Source organism: Lonchura striata, chromosome 3, assembly GCF_046129695.1.
Source record: "Lonchura striata isolate bLonStr1 chromosome 3, bLonStr1.mat, whole genome shotgun sequence".
Classification (NCBI taxonomy): Eukaryota; Metazoa; Chordata; class Aves; order Passeriformes; family Estrildidae; genus Lonchura; species Lonchura striata.
This window is the reverse complement of record NC_134605.1, coordinates 1,641,135-1,661,127: the sequence shown is the minus strand read 5'-3', so window position 1 is coordinate 1,661,127 and position 19,993 is coordinate 1,641,135. Positions and strand designations below refer to the sequence as shown.

The 19,993-nt window shown below is 43.2% G+C and overlaps 1 protein-coding gene across 2 annotated transcripts in view; it reads left to right on the top strand.

The window, feature by feature from the left end:
• Positions 1-19,993, top strand: part of SPRED2 (sprouty related EVH1 domain containing 2) — a 57,774-nt gene that overhangs the window by 12,602 nt on the left and 25,179 nt on the right. Inside the window, exons 1-2 of one of the 2 annotated variants that reach the window (XM_021555860.3) lie at positions 11,880-12,064; positions 19,631-19,808. In XM_021555860.3, coding sequence (XP_021411535.2) covers positions 12,048-12,064; positions 19,631-19,808 — 195 coding nt within the window. In that variant the 5' untranslated portion in view covers positions 11,880-12,047. Of the gene's footprint in view, positions 1-11,879; positions 12,065-19,630; positions 19,809-19,993 lie in introns of those variants that run through there. The other variant, XM_021555859.2, reaches the window with a different exon arrangement.

The following is a 19,993-nucleotide window of genomic DNA, read 5'->3' as shown; positions in this document are numbered from 1 at the left end:
CTGGTGGGAACCACTGGGATGGTTTAGGAGCTGTTGGGTGCAAGGAAGGCAGGAGGGAGGCCAAGGGAAAAGTGGTTTCCCAAAGAGTCCCCCCAGTGCAAAGCTGGGGAGGGGGAGAGAGAGAGATAAAAGCAAAGCTAGGCTTTTAAGCTGGTGCTGGGTTAAGGCAGAGCTGTCTGGCGCCTGAGCCTCTCCTCAAGATCTCACATAGCAAGGACAAAAAAATGCAGAACGGCCTGTTGAATTTGGTTTTTTTTTAATCCGTAGGTAAACTTGCCTGTTATGTCACATGTTTCGAGATGCTTGATAAGTGTTGATTGTTGAAAGAAGTAACTGCTTTGGGGTGTTTTGATGATTTGATGTTTTGCTTCAAATTCTGGACAGCAGAAAGCTTAGGAAGTTTATAATATGTGTTATATAAGGTCCAGGGCAATCCTGCTGTAAATTGCCAGACCTGTCCTTAGAGCTCCCTAGGTTAGTGAGATGGCAGAAAATCTTGGATGGCTTCAATGGGATTCTCCTTGGCTAAACACCTGTTTCAGGTATCTCTTGCTGTATAATTTGTGTAGAAACTCCCTTGACACCAAAGGGAAATCTTTGAATCCCAGGAAGAAACATATGACTGGAGGCAGGGTGAAATGTGGCTTGTAGGAAGATGCTGCATTACAGAGAGCATGAATGAGTTTCTTCAGGTAATTGAATAAAGAAGAGTTTAAAGGTTTGTGCTTGTTTACAGCTTGTATATGTTCTTGCTATCTTATGTGTAAGTTATTCTGAAAACCAGACCTTAAATATGGGGGAAAGAAATACCTAAAAGGCTAAAATCCATTCCCCTTATATTAATTTTATTTTGGAACATTTAAAATACAGGAACTTCTTTTGCAGCACTGTGATTTTTGTCATTCATGAGCTAATTAAAATGTTAAATATACTAAACCCTTCTGTACTTAAAAAAGACACTTTCTTCTGTATGAGATAACTTCCTCCCTGCAGGATAAGCCTTAGTTTTGTCGAGAGTGCCTTGTTGGCATCTCCAAGGCTTGTGCAGGCTGTCCCCCATGTTGCATAGCACAGCACTCTTGGCAGCTGTTGTCCATGGTTGTACCTCCAGTTTTGTGAACACTTTTTGATATTCAGCTCCTCTGCTTTATGGGTCATTTGCATGCACTACTCAGTTCATGTCATGGAGCAGGATTGTGGCACAGTGGATTTTTTTTTTTTTCTGTTTCTTTAGCTAGGCAGTGTGCTGACTCTTCTTCCTTTTGGCTAAAATTAAACCTTCTCCCCACCCCACGCTGCTCTCCCACCCTTGGACTTCTATTACACAAGGCATGAGAGACATGCAGGGCAGACCATAGGTTGGCATGAAGTTTCAATTAACTATCAAGTTTTTTTAGCTAGGGATATGATCTAATTAAGCTTGAAGAGTATGCTTGCCCCAGGTGAATAAAAAGCTTGCCTGAACAAGCATTGTGGCACAGCACAAAAATCACTCCCTATCAAGAAAAGCTTAATTTTATCCCTGCAAATCTAAATGGGATGTAGCACCTTCAGCAGCCCATGGGTGCAGGTTAAAGTTAATAAAACCAGCTATTTGGAGACAGTGTGAGCACCTCTGGGCTCATCAAAGCCCTCTGTGCCCTTTCCACAGCAGCATTTCAGGAAAGCAGGTGGGGAGCCTCCTGGAGCTTGCAGCACATGCTTGGCAGAGGAAGTCCCAGGCACTATCCAGGAGTGGGATTTTTGAAATAGTGCCTGTACCATCATCCATACTGGCAACAGCTGGTCATTGTAGGCATGATGGGTATCCCTGGCACCAGGCTCAGCCTTCCCCATTGCTGCCTTGGTTGGCAGGAGAGACCAGAGTCTGTAGGTGCCACAAAGATTTTTGAAACTGCTTGAAGTTTATTATTGTTTTTGTTGTGATTTTATTTATCCTGTCGTTGGCATGCCAAGTACTGATGGACCTCAAACAGTGATTGATTAATGGATGAGGCAAAAATGGCCCATGCACCCGAAGCCATGAGATGTCCCAGAACAAAAGTCCAGTGTTTTCAGCATCATCTGGCTTACAACTGTCCTGGACACTGTGTCCTGTCACCAGAGCTGCTGGAGCTCTGAAGCCAGAGGAGGCACCCAGCATTTTATTGTGCTTTGCTGTTACTTCATCCTATTTTTATATGCTTTGAGGAAAAGGACTTGAAGAGCCAGTCCTGGCTTCTGAAAGTATCTCTTGGGTATTGGCAGACAATGGAGCAAAGCAGGGTTGTGTTTTGCTGGTTGGCTCTCTGCTGATGATCTGTCTCAATGGCAGGAGTCAAATTTGGTACTTCTGTGGAAGCATTGCACAGGGTTTTTTGGTAGTTCATTCCTTCATCTGGAGCAAAGAAGAGGTGAAGTCAGAACATCTGGGTTGTCATTTCAGAATTGAAATGACTTTTCTGGGTGATAAATCAGGGTGGAAAGCACAGGAAGCCTTGGTAAGCAGTGTATATGTGTACAGCTCCTTGCCTCCACCTCAAGTACTTAATTAGCCAGAGATCATGAACTTCAGCAGTGTTTCTGATAGTGATTTCCTGGAAGCTGGTGCTTATGGGCTCCATCTGTTATTGTTATCATTATTATTCCAATTTCTACCTGCAACTGATGTGACTTGTTTTATTATTAATACCATTACTTAACAGGAGGAGCTACAAGGTGGTGTAGAACATTTGGTCCCATAAAACCATGGTACGTGAGCACACAAACCCAGAAGGTAGTAAAGGTAAAAACTGGTCTGTTGAATTTGCAGCAGTTCAGCAGCATTTGAATGTCAGTAATCATGTGGAAAGGAAATGTGAATTGGCAAAATGTGGGTACCCACTGATGACCATACTGTTAGAGCAGTCACTGTTCTTCTTAATACAAAAGCAGAAGACATGTGGCTTGGTGTAGTGTGTGTCAGACAAATAGCAACTGCTTAATATTTTATATTAATATCCAGTATAGAAAGGCTTCTATATTTGTGGACAATAACTGTACAAAATAACATCTGCATCATTATTGCAGATGTGGTAGAGGTCAAAGCCTAGTGGAAAGCAGGGCTGATGGTGTTGCATTTTCTTAATGTAGATCATTTTCCCCTTGCTAGTTAACTAACATCCACTAACTAAGGTGGAAATTTAATTGTATTTCCTAAACAGTGAATGCCCTAGTTCAAAGGGATGACTTTCAGTGGACAAAAATAACTCAGCTATAAATGGTACTCAAGAGTGAAGTGATGAGGACATATTAGGAGCATAAATATTTAAACCTTTTTTTCAGGTTAAGTTGAACTTATTTTCTGCATTGATAGCTTTCTGTGCTCTGGGAATTCTGCAGACAGATTTGAATTCTGCTCTTAGGTTGGCATTGAGTACATGTGCATGGCATTGGTTACAGTGAGAATTACCTAGATTTCTTGCAGGCTTTTGCAAGAAAAAGGTGGAGAAGTTGTTTCAAAAAGATCCTGAGTGGAGACAAATTGATGTGGGGGTTCCTGTCTCCTATTCTCCCCACCTCTTTTAACAGCAGAAGACCCCTGGACAGCCTGACTCACTCAAGGAGGATAAGTTATGTATAATATAACAAACAGAAGACTGAGGGCTCCTTGTGATGCTACCATGAGCAAACCCAAGATGTTTCTGAGACAGAAGCAAAGTTTGGTGCCTCCAGACAAAGTGATGGGGTCTGCTCAGCTTTGGTGACTTGTGATGGTCTGAAAATAGTTGTGCCACCAGGTTGCTGCAAAAGTGGTGGCTGGCCCCAGCACATCCCAGCTGCATCCTTGTCATTCACAGCAGTGATGGTTTTATTTTTGTTTGAACAAAAACTTAAGGCAGGAGAGTCCAGAGCAGCTTTGCTGTTTGTGGCAAAGCCCTTAATTTCCAACAAGTACAACCTTCATGTTGTTACAGTAAATATACCAAAATACATATCTGGAGGGAATGCCTAGCCCTGTGGCTGTGGGGGAAGTGCAACATCAAAATAACTTGATTTATTGGTGTCAGCTACAGGGTATTGTCTTTCCATCAATTCATAATGGCTTTAGATGAGGTGAAAACTGAAAAACAGTGTTGGTTAGGGAAGCAGCAGATCTGTAATGTGCAGGATGGCCTCCCCATCTGAGAGCTCTGGGGACCTGGGTGAGGAAACTCGCTGCAGCTGCTTTTGTATAGAGAATAGTATGACTTGCAGATGGAAGCTTTTGCTGGTATCTTAAGCTTCAGAAAAACAAATATTCCCTCAAAATAACATAAAAAAATAAACTTCCACTTCTTCCTGTTTTTATAGTTCACTTGTTTCCTCAGTGTCGTGGTTTTGTCTCTAGTACTGTAGATTGTTAATCTTCAGAGGAGCAGGACCTTCATAGAAGTGTTTCCTGTACATGTTTATCTGTCTTTTTAACAAATTAGTATCTATTTGTTCTCCTCTGAATTTTCCTGCAAATAATAGGAAGCTCTCCCTTCAGTAATAAGGCTTTCTGCTAGAAAAAATATCCGGGTGAATCACTGCCAAGGGTTAAAAAGTACCTTTTTTATGACTTCATTGATGGCATCCTTTAGGACATTTGGAAGTAGCACCAAATTCCAGAGGTCACTGTGCTTGTGTTAGTTTTGGCGAAGCATTATTTCAGCCAAACTTCATTTACTTGGTTGTGAATGCATCTGGAGGGCTCCTGTCTGAGTGTTAGCTGGAATTCCAGTAGAGGAATGCTGCTACATTCTAGGCTTTCTCTTGAGACACAGATTTCCACCTAATCCTTTAGCAAGGTGAGTGTTGGCCATTAGTCAACAGGGGAGTGCCTGTTTTCCACATCCAGATGCTGCATTGCCTTGTTATAATGGGATGGAAACAATCTTTTCAGCTGCTACACTAATAATTTTAATTACTTCTAACTAATCTCCACACTGTAAGTACATGCATTACATGTGTAAATATATTACTCCTATATTACTAATGCATGAATGTGTGTGTTGGATGGGGACTTAACTCCCAAGTCCTTGCTGGACTCGTTGCAGCCCCAAGCACATCTGGACAGGATGAAGACAGGAGAAATGTGATTTCTCCCCTCTCAAAATTGAGAGTATGCATCATCCATGCATTTCCAGGGGAGAGCACTGGATTTGGATGAGTAAGTGACTTTCCCCCTCAGATTTCTGCAGCCTCCTCATGGTGCTAACACTAATAAAAAGGCATCCCTTTTTTATCTGGGACAAAGAAGCAGCTTGTGGGCCTTTGCCTTGCAGATTAATGCTGGAAATATCTCCTTATCACACTCAGAGAGGCATGGAGGAGTATTCTTCAATTTGAGCTTGGGGTTTTTTCAGACATCTTGTGAACTTGTGATTTCCCATCATGGTGTAAACTGTTTAGCAAAGCTTGTACTCATCTTGTTTTGGGGCAAGAGTCTCACCCTTAGGAGGCCAGAAAGTCATTGCTGTTTTGTCAGAATATTAATATCCAGTGGAAAAAAGGCAATACAGGGCAGTCTTGACATATCATTTTTCTGCTGCTGACTTCTCTGGGAGCCAAAACATCGCAGTGGAGTGCTGGGCATAGAGCTGCCCTCCCTTTGCACAAATTCAACAGAGACCCATCTTCAGACCAAGGCTTTTCCTTGCTTATAATTTCTTTTGCTCCAATATACTAGTGGACATAGTGGCAGAGACACATAAATCCTAAAGTCAGACTTGAAGCTGGATGAAACTGCCTTAAGGAAAAAAAAAAACCCAAGTTTGTAGTTGGAGCATTATAGGATAAGCATGCTCCTTTTGTCCTTGGAATTAAAACCCTGGTTAAATCTGAGTTTAAGGGGAGGGGAAAAAAAAATGAAGCCGTTTTGGATTGAGATAAACACTTGTGGTTTCATTATCTGCTGAACATGTGTAGAGTGGTTGTTACACAGCTTGAGACAGTGTGAAGTTAGGAAAAAAAATCAGGGTATATCTTCTTCCTCCCTTGTAGATACTTCAGTCATTTATTGGAAATGGACAGTGTATGGTATAGATGGGGCTTTGCCCAAATGTAAAAGGTAGATGTTTTCTTCCCACAGATCTTCTGCAAGGAGATAGTTGCTTCTCTTCAGGTTTCATTTTTTGATGCTTTTAAACAGTGCTGTGGTCATTTAAATTAATAGATTTGCATAAGCTGTGAGCAGGTTTTTTTGTCTGATTTTGTGGTGTTCCCCAGTGAATCCAGAAGATTTGAGATAGCAGCTCCCAGCTGGTCATGAGTGTACCAAAAACACTGGTGGGTGCAGGATGAGAAGCTGCTTCACCATCTTTGCTGCTCAAAGGAAAGAACATGGGTGTCTTTGATCTCTTTCATTTTTTTAGGGGACTCCAGCTGTCCCTGTCCCTTTTCAGAAGGAATTGCTGGGAGAGCATGAGCATGCAGTGTGTTGAGCAACTCATCCTTACCTCCAGAATGAGAAAATGGGATGACCCCAAGATGATTCCCCTGATTGATTTCTCTGCTGTGTGCAAGCAAAATCCCTCTTACCAGGGACAATTCAGCAGGCACTTGGCACCACCACAGCTTTGAGCATTTCAAAGATTCTGCCTGTTCCAGCAGAGCACAGGAAATCCAAGCCATTAAATGCGTGTGACAGTGTTGTGAGCAGGTGAAGGACAGTGGTGGGGACAGGCCAGCATCTTGAGGAAACTCTTGTTTGTTTGTCCTTTCTGCAGAGCCCTTTGGCTGTGCAAGGGAAGCGACAGCAGAGATGTAAACAGGAAAGCTGGCTGCAGGGAGAACAAAGTAGGGGTTAGGAGATGCACGCAGAGGAAACCAAAGGTACTGGTGAGAAATCTCTGCCTGCTATAGGACTTAAATCATAAAAGCAGTAAGCTAAGAAATAGAGTCACAGAACTCTAGAATGGTTAGGGTTGCAAAAAACCTTAAAACTCATCTTGTTTCAAAGCCCCTGCTGTGGGCAGGGACATCTCTCACTAGACCAAGTTGTTCAAAGCCCCATCCAACCTGACCTCGAACATTTCAGGAATGGGGCATCCACAGCTTCTTTGGGCAGCCTGTGCCAGTGCCTTACCACCCTCTGAATAAATAATTTATTTTTAATGTTTTACCTAAACCTGCCTTTGTTCATCTTAAAGCCATTCCCCCTTGTCCTACCACTGCACGCCCTTATGAAAATAGTTAATGCTGGATGTCCTGATCCAAGGCAGGCCTGGTGACACTTGCAGTACCCTTTACAGGAGGGGAAGTCTACTTTGTGTTTTTTTTCTGTGCTCTGAAAGAGGCAGAATGTGAGGATAACTGTCATAAATGAACAATGAAATAATTCCCACATTACTAAAAATGAAAGTGGAATCATAAGCGTTGATCTTGCTGTAAGTCTATAAAACAGCAGCTTGTTCCCAAGAGCACTGAGAAGAAGAGCTGGACAAGGTACATTTTAAGGGCAAGATAATGTTTTACTAACACTGACAGAAACAAAGTGATCCTGAAAACTTCAGCTGGTGAGTTCAAGCCAGTCCCTGGCAAAACAGGGAGCTGGCTGACAGTCAACATCAGATTGGAGAGTGAAACTGGAGCTGGTCAGCACAGTTTTTATGGGAGTTTTCAGGGATTTGGGGAATGTAGGTGGATAAAGATTGTCATATCCTGGTGTATGCCTCTGGTCTGCAGGTGGTTTTACCATGGAATATTGAGTTGTGGTGTGGGGCTTTCCAGAAGATAGTGCCAGCCCTCAGAGAGCAGCAAAGATGATTTGAAATCTAGAGGAAAGAAATTGGAGAAGATGTAAAATGATATATCTGGTTTAGGATGTGCATAATTAGTCTGAGAGTACTTGCATGGTAAAAAAAAAAAATTATCCTAAAGAAAAGGAAAACCCAGATGCAGAGGTTAAAAGACTCACACTTAAGTACCTCTATTTTGAGCTAAGTATTAAAATGCAAAATAAAAAGGGAGGAGCAAGGCCTTGGTTTTTCAGTAGCTTGTTTTTTAAACCAGTTTCCTATCGAGAAAATGAAAGTTTGCAGTGTGATGACCGAGGCCATGTCACACAAGTAAGGCAAAGTACAGGGTTAGATTTCCTGGTGTATATTACAGCTGTTTGTCCAGGTATCAATTAGGAGCTGTGGAGGAAGGCTTTAATTAGAAGAGAAGCACATGAGGCTTTTCCGGCATGGAGGAGCTTGGTGCATGTCATTTGTGTAACCTCTTTTCTGGTCATGGATGTTTGTGTGGAGTCCTGGAAGATGCTCTTGGCACTTTCCTTTGATCTGTCTGCAGGAAAATGAAGTCCATATGGCCTCCACCCAGATCCTGGCTGGAAATACCCATCTATGCTGGGGTCATTTTTTTGTTGTCATACATATGTACAAAGGTCCATTCATCTTACGAGAATGACATTCAAAATAGGGAAAGCATGGTAATGAGAGGTAGGGAGGAGCATTTCAGTGCTCCTGTAATGTTCAGCAGCCTAAAGGGTATTATAAAATGTCTGAAGTCCTTCCTAAGGATCTACTTCTGTGCCCTTTTTCCTATTTTTGCCATACTTCCTGCTTTCCCCTATGACACAGCTTAATACAAGTATACAAGGAAGGTTTGTGGACAACAGGAACAGCATAAGTACAGTGGGTGTCTCTCAAGTGCTGGGCATAAAACTACACTGACCATGCCTATAAAGTATTTTGTTAGGGCTTGGTGTTTGATTGTTTGGAGTTTTTTTTGTTTGTTCTGTTTTGGGTTTTGTTGGGTTTTTTTTAATTTAAACAAAACTGGTAAAATGTCACTTTCTTTACCTCTTACAAGGCACAGCAAGCAGTGTTCAGGCAATATTGCCATGGTTAATCTTGACTACTACACTTAAAGTTGTTCCCAGAGGGGGAGGCATGACAAGTTTCAGTATTCCCAACATGGACCTGGCCCTGCAGATGCTCAGACACCTCGCACTGCACTGGAATTGTGTGCTGAGACATCTTTGTGCCCAGTTCACAGCTGCCAGGGCCTGCTCCCAGGTGCTCTGTTAATGTTTTGCTGCAGAAGTTGAGCCCATTGACATGACTGCTGTTCACAAGGTGACTGAATTTATTTCTCTCCACCACAAGTACTCCAGCAGCTGCAGTGAAAATGGGCTCCTCTTGCTCCAGCCCATCTCTGCTCTTTGAGCTGTGCTTGCAGTTGGCTGGCAGGCAGCAAAAGGCAGATCCACCACCTTGCTGGCTCTCCAGGTGCAGTGTTTACTTCAGATTTCTAACAGCAGAACCCTGTAGCAGCATGAATTTTCCTGGGAAATGGGGAAGATGTTCATGTGTTGGCACAGCCACTCACTGGTCCACGCTAGGAATGGCAAGAAAACTTTGGAGGGTATTTCACTGTATCACCAAGCTAGTAGGTTGGGTGTGAAATCTACTGGACTGGTCAATATTTAAGGGAAAAATAACTTATTATTTTTATCATAATTTCCTTAAAAGGGCAGCAGCATTGCCAGTCTTGGAGCTGAGGTTTATTAGCTTAACCTTAAGGTTAGCAAACATGTGCAAAGGTGAGAACCCGGTGAGTGATTCAGTTGATGCTGATCCAGTGACTTGATATCTACTTCCCTTTGGAGAAAACCCTTGGGAGCAGGACTTGAAGCCAGCTGAATGAGTTGGTGGTTCTTCTTGACTGATGCAGCAGCTTCTGGATGTGAGGACATTATTTCCATCCCTACAGACTGAGCATGCTGTAACATCTGTAATGGAAAGCTTTTTTTCCCTCTTGCATTTTCACACCCAGTGTCTGTCCCCACCTGCTCCTGACCCTGGGCAGAGCAGCAGCTTTGCAGAGGTGACCCATGTGGTGGCTCAACCCAGCCACAGCAGCTGTGAGGTTGTGGTACCTGTACAGTGTGGTGGCTTCTCTATGTAATTTGTCATCCTGGAACTGTTTGTTGATGTTGCTCATCTGTAAGAACCTTCTGATGGTCCCAAGTCACTCTGTGTGCTGAGCTTTGAGTTTTTAGGAGGACCAGGGGCTGGGGATGGCCTGCAGACCAGTAAGAAGGCAAGAAAACAAGAAGGCTTGGTGAGACCTAACTGCTCAAGATGTTGTTTCAAAAACATGATTACAGCACAGCTTCTTCAAGGATAGTTTTGTCTTACACAGGGATGCTAATTTCATCTTCCCCATCCCTTGGCAGAAAAGCTTTAGAAACTGAACTTGCAGCAAAAAGTGCCAGTCGGCTTTTCTTGAATTTTGCTGGCTGATGTTGCTTTGGACTTGGTGTGCTGAGTTCTTGCTGGAGATGAGGATTGAGCTGATGGGTGCTGCATTAAGCATTTGAAAGTAAAGCAGTGTTGCTGCAGAGCTTGAAGAGGAAAGTGAGGTGGCAGATTGTGGCACATCTGGATAGAATGAGATGTGGACTGGGGATGTGCAATTAAAATCTAAAATCTAAAAAATCTAAAAATACCCCACCTATGAATTACTTGCATAGCATGAGTTAACCCATTGGTTGCAAATGCACTTCTACTAACACAGACTATTCTCTGGCCATTAGCTAAAAGATGTTTTTATGTTGTATATTGAAATTCAGTAAATGCAGCTGTCTGTTGATACCACTGTAACAAACTTTGCATGCTGCCTGTTGTCTTCATCACAGCTCTGGACTGTAGCTTGATTCCATTGTCATGACAAAATCCACCCAAGCTGCAAATAGGTGCCTGCAGCTGCACCTGCACACTGTGCTCTCTGAGGGCTGCAGAGAAGCAGTGAACAAATGTCAGAATGTCATAGAATCAAAAGGTTTGGATGGGATGGGACCTTTAAAGGCCATGTAGTCCCAGCATCCTCCATGTGGCCTGGTGTCTGCTCACTGAAGTTGGTTCCAAGCCTTGTTAGTCCTTAGCTCAACATTTCCGTGGTCCAAGCATGAAGTTTTCAGGAGCACCTGTGATTTTAGGTGATTTTAGGTTGTCAGGGTCTGTAAAGTGGGGATGCAGCTTTCCTCTGAAGGATGATTGCAGGCAGCATCCCCTTGGTTCATCATTCTCCACCCTGGGGGGAAAGGGATTTTTGTCTCAAATCAGGGTTAAACCCATTTGGATTTAGGCAGACAGAAGCAGCTGAGCCTGGAAACACTTAGTTAGCTTTCTTCTCCCCTCCTGCCTAATCATCAGCACAGATTAGTTCAGAAACTGGGCAGGTATTTTTAGAAGCTGCTTTCAGAGCCCTAGTGTCACAATTTTTTATTCTTGTTATCAACACTGAGGCATTTCTTGAGCAACATTTCTGCTTTAACAAGAGGGCCTTAGGGATCATCATAGAACTTGTGGGGACATTCTCAACACCCTGGCTGAGCAAGGGGTTCCAGCAGTTTTGGAGGCTCCTGAGCAGCAAGGGGAGTGTCCAAAACAAAACTCATGTGCAGAGATGCAGCTGTTGGCACTGCAGCTGTGTGGGCTGCCAGCAGAGATGGGGTGTGTGAGGATGTGTAGCTGATACTTGGAGATACCAACTCTAAGTATTTAAAACCCCACTAAAAGTTGTGATGGAGGCAGACATACTGGAAGGCTGAGTGCTTCCTCTGAGTTGTTTGAACCCTTGGTCCCAGCGCTGTGTTGGCAGCTTTTGGGAATAAAGTGCTGACAGGCTAGCAGAGGAAATGACACCTGCATTCAACTTTGGACCTGTGTGCAGCCCTGGCTGCATGGGTGCCGTGCTGAGCAGCCTCTGAGCTGCACGTTTGCCCCGTCAGCTGCTGCTGAACACCCCCATCATGACTTTATGGCAGTTGTACCGTCATTATTTTCTTTTTTTTCCCCGGGGTGGGGAAAGGAGGATCTTTGGTCGATGTTCCCTTCCGAGCCGGGAGGATATTGGGAATGAGTAATGGTCCGGCTGGGGCTGCAATGGGCAGGATACCTCTGGGATGAGTCACCCCAGAATGCAGCACATCCCTCCAGGAGCCTGAATCACGCATGGGGAGAAGCAGCAGCCAGCTGGGACGGAGCAGACAGGGAGGCTGCTGCTGGCAATGGTGCCAAAAGGGAGCAGGAAAGGTTTAAAATGCAGAGGAAATGGCATCCCCCAGCAGGTAAGTGCACTCTGGCTGCATAGAATTCCATGGTTTTTACTCCTGGGGTTCTTTGTCCTCTACCTCCCTCCATCTGCCCCCACAACCCTTCTGAATGTTGTCTAAATCAGCATGTAATTTATCAGTGAATATGTAAGAATTCTTCTGTGAAACACAGCCTTTCATTTATGGTTGTGTATCAGGTTTTTTTTCCCAGAACGAATGGTTTAACATTCACCCTTTCTTTAAATTCCAATAGGAAAGATAGATGCTGCCTGGGAAGCTGCTTCCCTTGGTGTCCTTCTTCATGGACATTTGATGGAGTAGGGGATTTATAAAAAAAGGTTGAAGGCAAAACCAATGTGTGTGCTGGTTTTGATACAGCCAAGAATGTCTTCTTTTCTTTTTTAAGTTCATTTATCTGGCAAAAGATGAAAACCCTTTAGATTTAGACTGCAGTTATCCTGCTTACTCCCTCACCCCTCCTCTGATACAGACCCAGCTGGAACTGAGTCACAGAGTTATTTTATTTTTTTAATACTTGCAAAATATTATCTGCTCTTCATAGTTATAACATACATGTCATTGAGGATGTTTACAGAGCAGTAAATATAGTTGTAGTCTCCACTGATCAAAATGGAGGAGAGTGGGAGAAAATCCAACTTCCTTCGGGTGAGCAATTTTTTTTCTTTTCTTTGTAAACTCTGAGTTTACAGGAATACTCTGTATATATCTGCAGACATAATCATTTTTATGGAATGCAGTTTCTGTGGTTGTCAGTTGTTTGGGGGCTTTTTTGCTAAGTATTGCTGTTCATTAGCTAACATAGGATAGCAGTAACAGAGTGCTTATGGTCAGTTTATGTTAGGAAAAAAATTAGGGTAGAACTTGGTTGTGATTTTGTGATTTTTTTTTTTTTTTTAGGTGGGGGAATTAATTCAGGATGCAGATCTTACAAATCTAGCTATTTGGCTGGCTAAACTTCTATGTGATTTTTGCTTATCTTACATGTGGTATAAAACAAATACCATCTGTCATGCAGCAACAATTTATTACTCATTACTGTAAATGATAGTGCTAATTAGCTTCCTTGTAATTTGTTAATATTTTGTACTCTTGCACGAAAATAGGAGGACTTGAGGCTGCAACTCTTGCCTGTACTGCATGAGGTGCAGGGCAAGTTATTCAAATGTATTGTGTTGCCCCTTTTAACTTTTCAAGGTGTAGCACTATGTTAATCTATTACCATTTATTGCAAAATTGGTCCATTCCACAAGGAATGAAGGAAAGTCTTTTTTAAGAGATTTCATTGAATGGTTGCTCGTTAAAAGTTCTGTCATTAGTATGTGTGCCCCAGTGATGTCATGGCTGCCATTTAGGAAAAAAAAATCAAATATTGTTTTGGGTATTTTTGTAACAACATTTGCTGTGACTTTTGATAGCTCTAACAGAGTTTCAGCAGTGTTACATAAATGCTTCAATACAGACACAAGTCATAAGTTAATCTGCCCCAATGCTATTAAAATGTCATTTTAATTCAATATTGTCTGTGTAATAAGCTAATTTCTGGGGAGAGACATAGAGCTGCATCAGTGGATCTTTGCTTGCCTATCAGCATGCTTGTAAGCCAGCTTTTTTCCCTAAAAAGCTGCTTCCAGTTCATTTGAGGTTTTGCCCACGTGTACAGCACTTTGTGGGGATCACTGGGCAAGTCTGGCACGGGAAAGGATGTTATGCTGGCCAAAAAAAAATTTTATTTAGTCCATGCAGGACTACATAATATGTATATTTTTTAATATATATGTATATATACCTATAATGTATGTATGTATTTCAGGAATGAATTCTCCTATACTTCCTGGAAGGATCTGAACTAATTACAGGATTTTGAAATCCCATTTGAGCTAGTTAGGATAGAGCTGTTTTCTTGTAAACTCAATAAAATCAGCCTTAAATGTTGAACAAACGTTTTGGTGAAAGGGTTCCTTTGTTCCTCACTGCCTCGGCGTTTAAAGGAGATGTGGAGGCGGGTGGCTGGGTTGTTGCAGGTGTCTTGGTTTTTTGAGAAGTTCTTTTTCTTCTGGGGAAAAAAAAAAAAAAAAAAAAAAAAAAACCACAACAGCAACAACAAACCAAACAAAACTGCTATTAGTTTTTCCTGTGGAGGATTTTTGGATGCTCTGCAGTGCTGGAAGCAAACTCACGCTTGCCAAGCACTGGCTGTGGAGACCTGACCCCTCTTCATTTTGCCTTTGGGGCTGCTCTGGGCTCTACCAGCACCTCTGGAGCAAGGAATGTGGAGCCTGAATTGTTTGTATTTACTCTGACTGTGTGGAAACTAAAAATTTCCCAGGTGCCCTTTTATTCTGGTGGTGTTTGATTTGAAAACCAGAAAAATACAGGTTGCAAATTGGTTATACGAGAGTTGGGTTACAGGTATAGAGATGCTTTGTTCCTGGTATGATGCAGAGGTGAGGGCAAGGAAAACTTCTGGAAGATTTTCCATGTTTTTCTTTAGATTCCATTCTAACATTTGATCTGGCCAGAGATACACAGATGTCTTTTTTTCTTGGTGATATGTAGTGGTTTTGATAATTAATGAAAAAGTTTCAAACCTGCTGGAAATCTAAATGGTATGAAAATATCAAGTTAATTTGCTATAGCTGCACATTCTCAGAAGTTTGCTTTCAAACGAATTGCTAAGTTAGGATCTGATGAAGGAAACACTGTGCAGATATGTCACCTTGGCAAGAAGGTTCATGAACTGAGCAACAGATTAAAGAAGTGGAACTCCATAAATAGCAGCTTTTAATGTCCCTGTTTTCTGACTGTGGGATGAACTGCAGAGAGGAGCCTCACAATACAACTTGCAGCAATCACCTGGGCAGAATGTGATGGCTTTAATTCCAGCTGTTGGAGCTGCTGAGGCTGGGAAAACACCTGGCACTGTGAAATACATCCAGGTCAGCCAGAGACAGGTTATGGCCTAGTAATGGTAAAGTTACATCATTTGGATCCAAATAGTTTAAATTGTATTTATGTGCCTGGTTCAGATGAGCTGCCTGACTCCTGTTGCATTAGCAGCCTCCTGCTGTCCTGTAAGGCTCTTCTCTGAAACCTGGGATCTGGGAATGTCGATGCATGGATTGAAGACAATAGTCCATATTGTTGAAACCCATTATGGGCAGATACCTTTTTTTTCTGAGACCTGGATCTCTCCTGGCCTTACAAGCTGTAGAGTTGGGAAGGGAGGAAAATATCAAAGTGCCTTATGGCAGCAATATTGTGGAAGATTATAATCTTGTATTTTGGTCAAGTAGCTTGGCTAGAGGGAAAAATATTACTTAATCGTGGAAGGTGTCTGGGAAGTGTTTTAGATACTAAATATCATTCAAAAAGAAGTAGTAAATGTATGTGTTCCTTCTCCCTTGGGATTTTTAGACATCTGATGGTATCTGCAGTTGCTTTGGAAGCAGAGTGGAAAAGAAGAGCAGCTGGTGGGAGTTGTCCACTTTGACCCTTCCTTTTACAAAGACAGTGGTGAAATTAAACTTTAACTTAGGAGTGAATTGTTTTGCTGTTTAGCCCTGGTGCAGGATTGCAGCCCCAAGCCCTCACTGGCCACACAAGGGGCTCATGGCTGTGTCCCCCATCAGTGTTGCTGGAGGTGATGTGGTTTATGTCTGGGAGCACACGTGTACGTGGTGGGGGACAGCACTTCTGCCAGCCCCAAGTGTCACCTGCCTCTTAGACACACAAATGCTTTGTGAGTTGGACTGCAGATAAGGAAGCCAGGGTTCAGTGATGACAGAGGTCATATTCAGTCACTTCTGGTTTAGGAAAATTCTGTGTCCTCCGGAAGAGCAATTCTACACGCACACACTGTATTTTACTTTTATAGATATATATGCATACCCACAAGCTATAATTTTTAAAGAGTTCCCTTTTCCTTCCAATAAAAACAACACGTGCTTTTCGGCCCTACCTTTACTCCCCGAGTTAATTCTGTTTCTTTTTTTATTTTTTTTACTCAGGGTGGGGCAGGCAGACAACCTGGAGCAGCCCTGGAACAAGCTGGCTGGCTGCCATGCAGCTGGGTAATCCCTTCAGATACTTGCTTCCCAAGCTTTTAAGGCTGTTGAGGACAAATCTGTAGGGTTGAGATAGCATTTAAGAGCATAATTAAGAATAGTTTGCATGAAAAGCATAGCGCATAGGCCATAAACCCAACAATTAGAGCAGTCTTAAAAGTTTCAAGGATCCAATAAAACAAGGGGAACTAAGGCTACTGTGGGGTTTTCTCTAATAGTTACATTTTTAGCTATCAATACCTCATTAATTGTAATGGACCAAATATTTTCATGTACCTCATTAACCATTTCTTATGAAAGAATCAAATTGCAGTTACCATGGTAAAAATGCAGATGGATGGCTTGAATGTGGTTGTTCTGCTACTCCAGTGCACCAAGGTTTCATCAGTGGCACCCACATGGGATTTGCAGATTGCTCCTTTGCTCCCTCAGCATTTGGAATACTTGGAACCAGCCAGAGCCTTGATGCAGTCGTGTAAAATGAAACAGCAAAGAAAATAAACAGCTTTTACACTAAGGAAGCGAGATCCTTATATGGAACTGAAATATTTGAGTACCTCCCAAGTATTTATCAACACTGGCATGAGGGAAAGAAGCATTGCCTATTCTAGGCTTGTGGATGGAAACAGCAGGCAGGATTTAGACGTAGAAGACTGGAGGAAGCCGTGTGTAGCCTTGAAAATTCAACGTGCAGCTTCTGAGTCCTAATCCAGTGATTAAACCAAGATGTCAAGCCCTCAGAACCCTTAACCACCTCCTTTCCTTTTATCTTCTCTTTCTTTTTTCCCAAGTCCCGTGGCCCAGGTTGTGCTTTGGGAAGCGTGGCTGTGGCTGGAGCAGAGCAGGAGTGGGGACAGAGCTCTGCAGGGAGCCCAGCATCACTGGTGACTTTTGGTCATGCAGGAAGGTGTGCCAGGGGATCACATTCATGGAGCCAGAGCTCTGCCTGCCCTGCCAAAGATGAACCTTTCTGCTGGACAAGGCTCTTGTCTAACAGGGGAGCCCCTTTTAGGGGCAGGGGGATGGAAACTAGATTTTCTGGCTTTTTATATTTAAGGAGGTTGGTCTTCAGGATGGGAAAAAACACAGTTTAAATGGTGTTATCTCAGCGTGTGGTGGCAGAGTTTGTAAGGGCCATAGGTCATGGATAGATGTGCATATGAAGAGGAAAACCATGTGGCTCATTGCCCCACCAGATTGTCATTTTAATAGTCAGGGATAGTCATGGGACCTAAATTTAATGTATAGGTATCCAGTAATACTCAGATGCAATTACAAGCCTAGAGAATTCACTGAGAGGGGATGGAAATGTGTCAGCAATCACAGAGTACTGAGTAGCTGCTTCTTGCTTAATTTTCCATTAAGTGGACAATTCCTGCAGTGAAGTAACTGAAGGCAACATTACTTTTGGGACAGCCAGAGGCTCCAACTGCTGCCATAAAAGTGAATGGTAAATCCTACAGGAAGCTATAATGCCAGTGGCAATTTTCAAGTGTGGAAGGAAAAGCAGCAGTTTCTGTGGATGACTTTTGTGGGAGGATAGGAGGGAAGGTCGTATTGAGCGGCTCTGACTTCAGAAGAGAGCTAAAAATAAGTCCAGAAAGGATCCTTGGGGAATAGTAGAAAGATGGAGAAATGTATAGTTAGCTTTCTTTTTACTTAATCTGCTAATTGTTAATCCTTATAGACCATATGGGAAAGGTACAAAGAAGAAAACAGAAATTGTCTTGGATGGAAGCAGCTCAATTTTTGCACAGTAGGAAATTAGCTGAAGTATTTTGCTTATTTCTGAGTATCAGGAAGTCAGGAGATTAAAGTTGCCACTGTAAAATCTAGAAACAGATTTTCATTAAAAAAATAAAAAGGTAACTGGATCCATTTATAGACACACCCTGTTTACTGTACCAGGAAGCTGCTTTAAGGACTCGAGCAAAAATATTCTTAAAAACATGGTTTCTCAGTTCTGTGAATACTTTGTGTGTGTCAGCTGTGGCTGTGTTATGGGATTGGAAAGTTTTTTATCAGCCATCGCAAAGTACTCAGGGGATGCACTGCTGTCGTTGTGTAGGTCCAGTGAGAAGGTTGGCATAAAATAAAGGCTGTGAAAAGAAAATTGCAGCCTGTGTTTTGTGAGTTCAGAAGAGATCAGCTGGTCCCAGAAGATGCTCACTGCTTCCCTTGGTTTGTCCTCAGACTGCTTTCAGGTGGGATCAGTGAGGCTGCTTGCTCAGATGTTAGATCTGGTTGTGTTAGAGAAAGGGAAACTTGGAGTTTAGGTGTTAGCAGCTGAACTGCTGCAAAAATAGTCTGAAAATGAGACAATTTCACCTGGTGCAGGATGAAGAAAGCAGGATGCTGGGAAAATACCTGGATACAGGGAGGAATTTCTCTCCATAAGGGATAATACCTGTCATTTTGAAAGGCTGCCTCTTGGAGCCCTCTGTGTGTTCATCTTCCCTCTCCTGGTGAGGTCAGCTGCTGACCTGGAGATGGACAGTCCATGGGTACATCACTTTTCCTCGTCCCAGGTTTGATGTTAATGTTAATATTCCAGGTTTGAGTGCCCTGCAGCAGCTTTGTGGGCATCCCTGGCTGCCTCAGCAGCTTTGCAGCGCCGTGGTTGTGGGTGGGACAGCCCATTTCAGCTTGTAGTCTGTTGCAATTTCCATGCAAGGTGTGGGGCTTTTGCTTGCGTTCTGTAAGGGTTTTTCTGCATCTGAGTGACCTTGGTGATGTCCCCAAGATGATGATGATGATGATGGAGCAACTGCTTTGTGGGAAGGGGACAGGGGAGGCCTGGAATCTCCCATTGTGAGAGCTCTTCTAAACCTTTGTGGTGGGCATCTAGATTGTCCCCAGATCTTTGGTGTTTTTCAGAATAGTTACTTGTGAGGTTAGGAGGCTCTGCCTTTCAAAGCCCTGTGAAATGCTGGTGAAACTGTTTTAGTGGTATGGTATGGTCCTGATGACCTGAGCTGAGCTGTTTCCTGTCTCCTTTCATCTGAGGTACCAGCTGGAGCCACATTTGTGGGCTTTTCCCCATAAAGCTGTTCCAGACAGTGGAGGAATTTGAGTGTCACCTTCCAAAGCTCACTTCACAAATTTGATCACAGAAACCTTGAAACACTTTGTTCATGGGTTATTTGAGCTCCGTATCTTCTTCCAGCACTTTGGAGACCTGATGCCCCAATGTAGGAGTTGGCCTTGGGGTGGTGCTTGGCTCACCCCACTCTCTTGGTCCCTGTCCCTGGCTGCAGGAGGCAGAGGGTGTCAGGGAGCACAGGTGGTTTGAGCTGTGTGTTGCCATCTGGTGGGTCTCTTTCCTGCGATGGCTGGATGTCCCAGGCCATCCATGGCAGAGGTGCCCTCCCATCCCGGGCAGAAACTCGGCGCCGGGGTCGGCGCGGCGCCGCTGGACACCGCCCTGGAGAGGAGCTGCCGCCGTGCCACCGTGCTGCTCACCAAAGGTTGTGTTTCTGTTTTGTTGCCATTGCAGTGACAGCTATATTGTGCGAGTCAAAGCTGTGGTTATGACCCGAGATGACTCCAGTGGGGGATGGTTGCCGCAAGAAGGAGGCGGTCTCAGTAGAGTTGGCGTCTGCAAGGTCACGTACCCGGAGGGCAATGGAAGAAGTGGATTTCTAATTCATGGTGAAAGGCAGAAAGACAAACTGGTAATAGAACCCTAATTCAACTTTTGTCTGTTCTTATAATGAGAATTAGCCCAAATCTATTGCTATTGTATTCTTGTGCAAGTTTGGGGTTTTTTCCTTTTTTAAATACGTAAAAAACGGGCATGTGCAAATAATACTGGATTGGACAAAACAAACCAAATCCTCATGTAGAATTGCTATCTTTT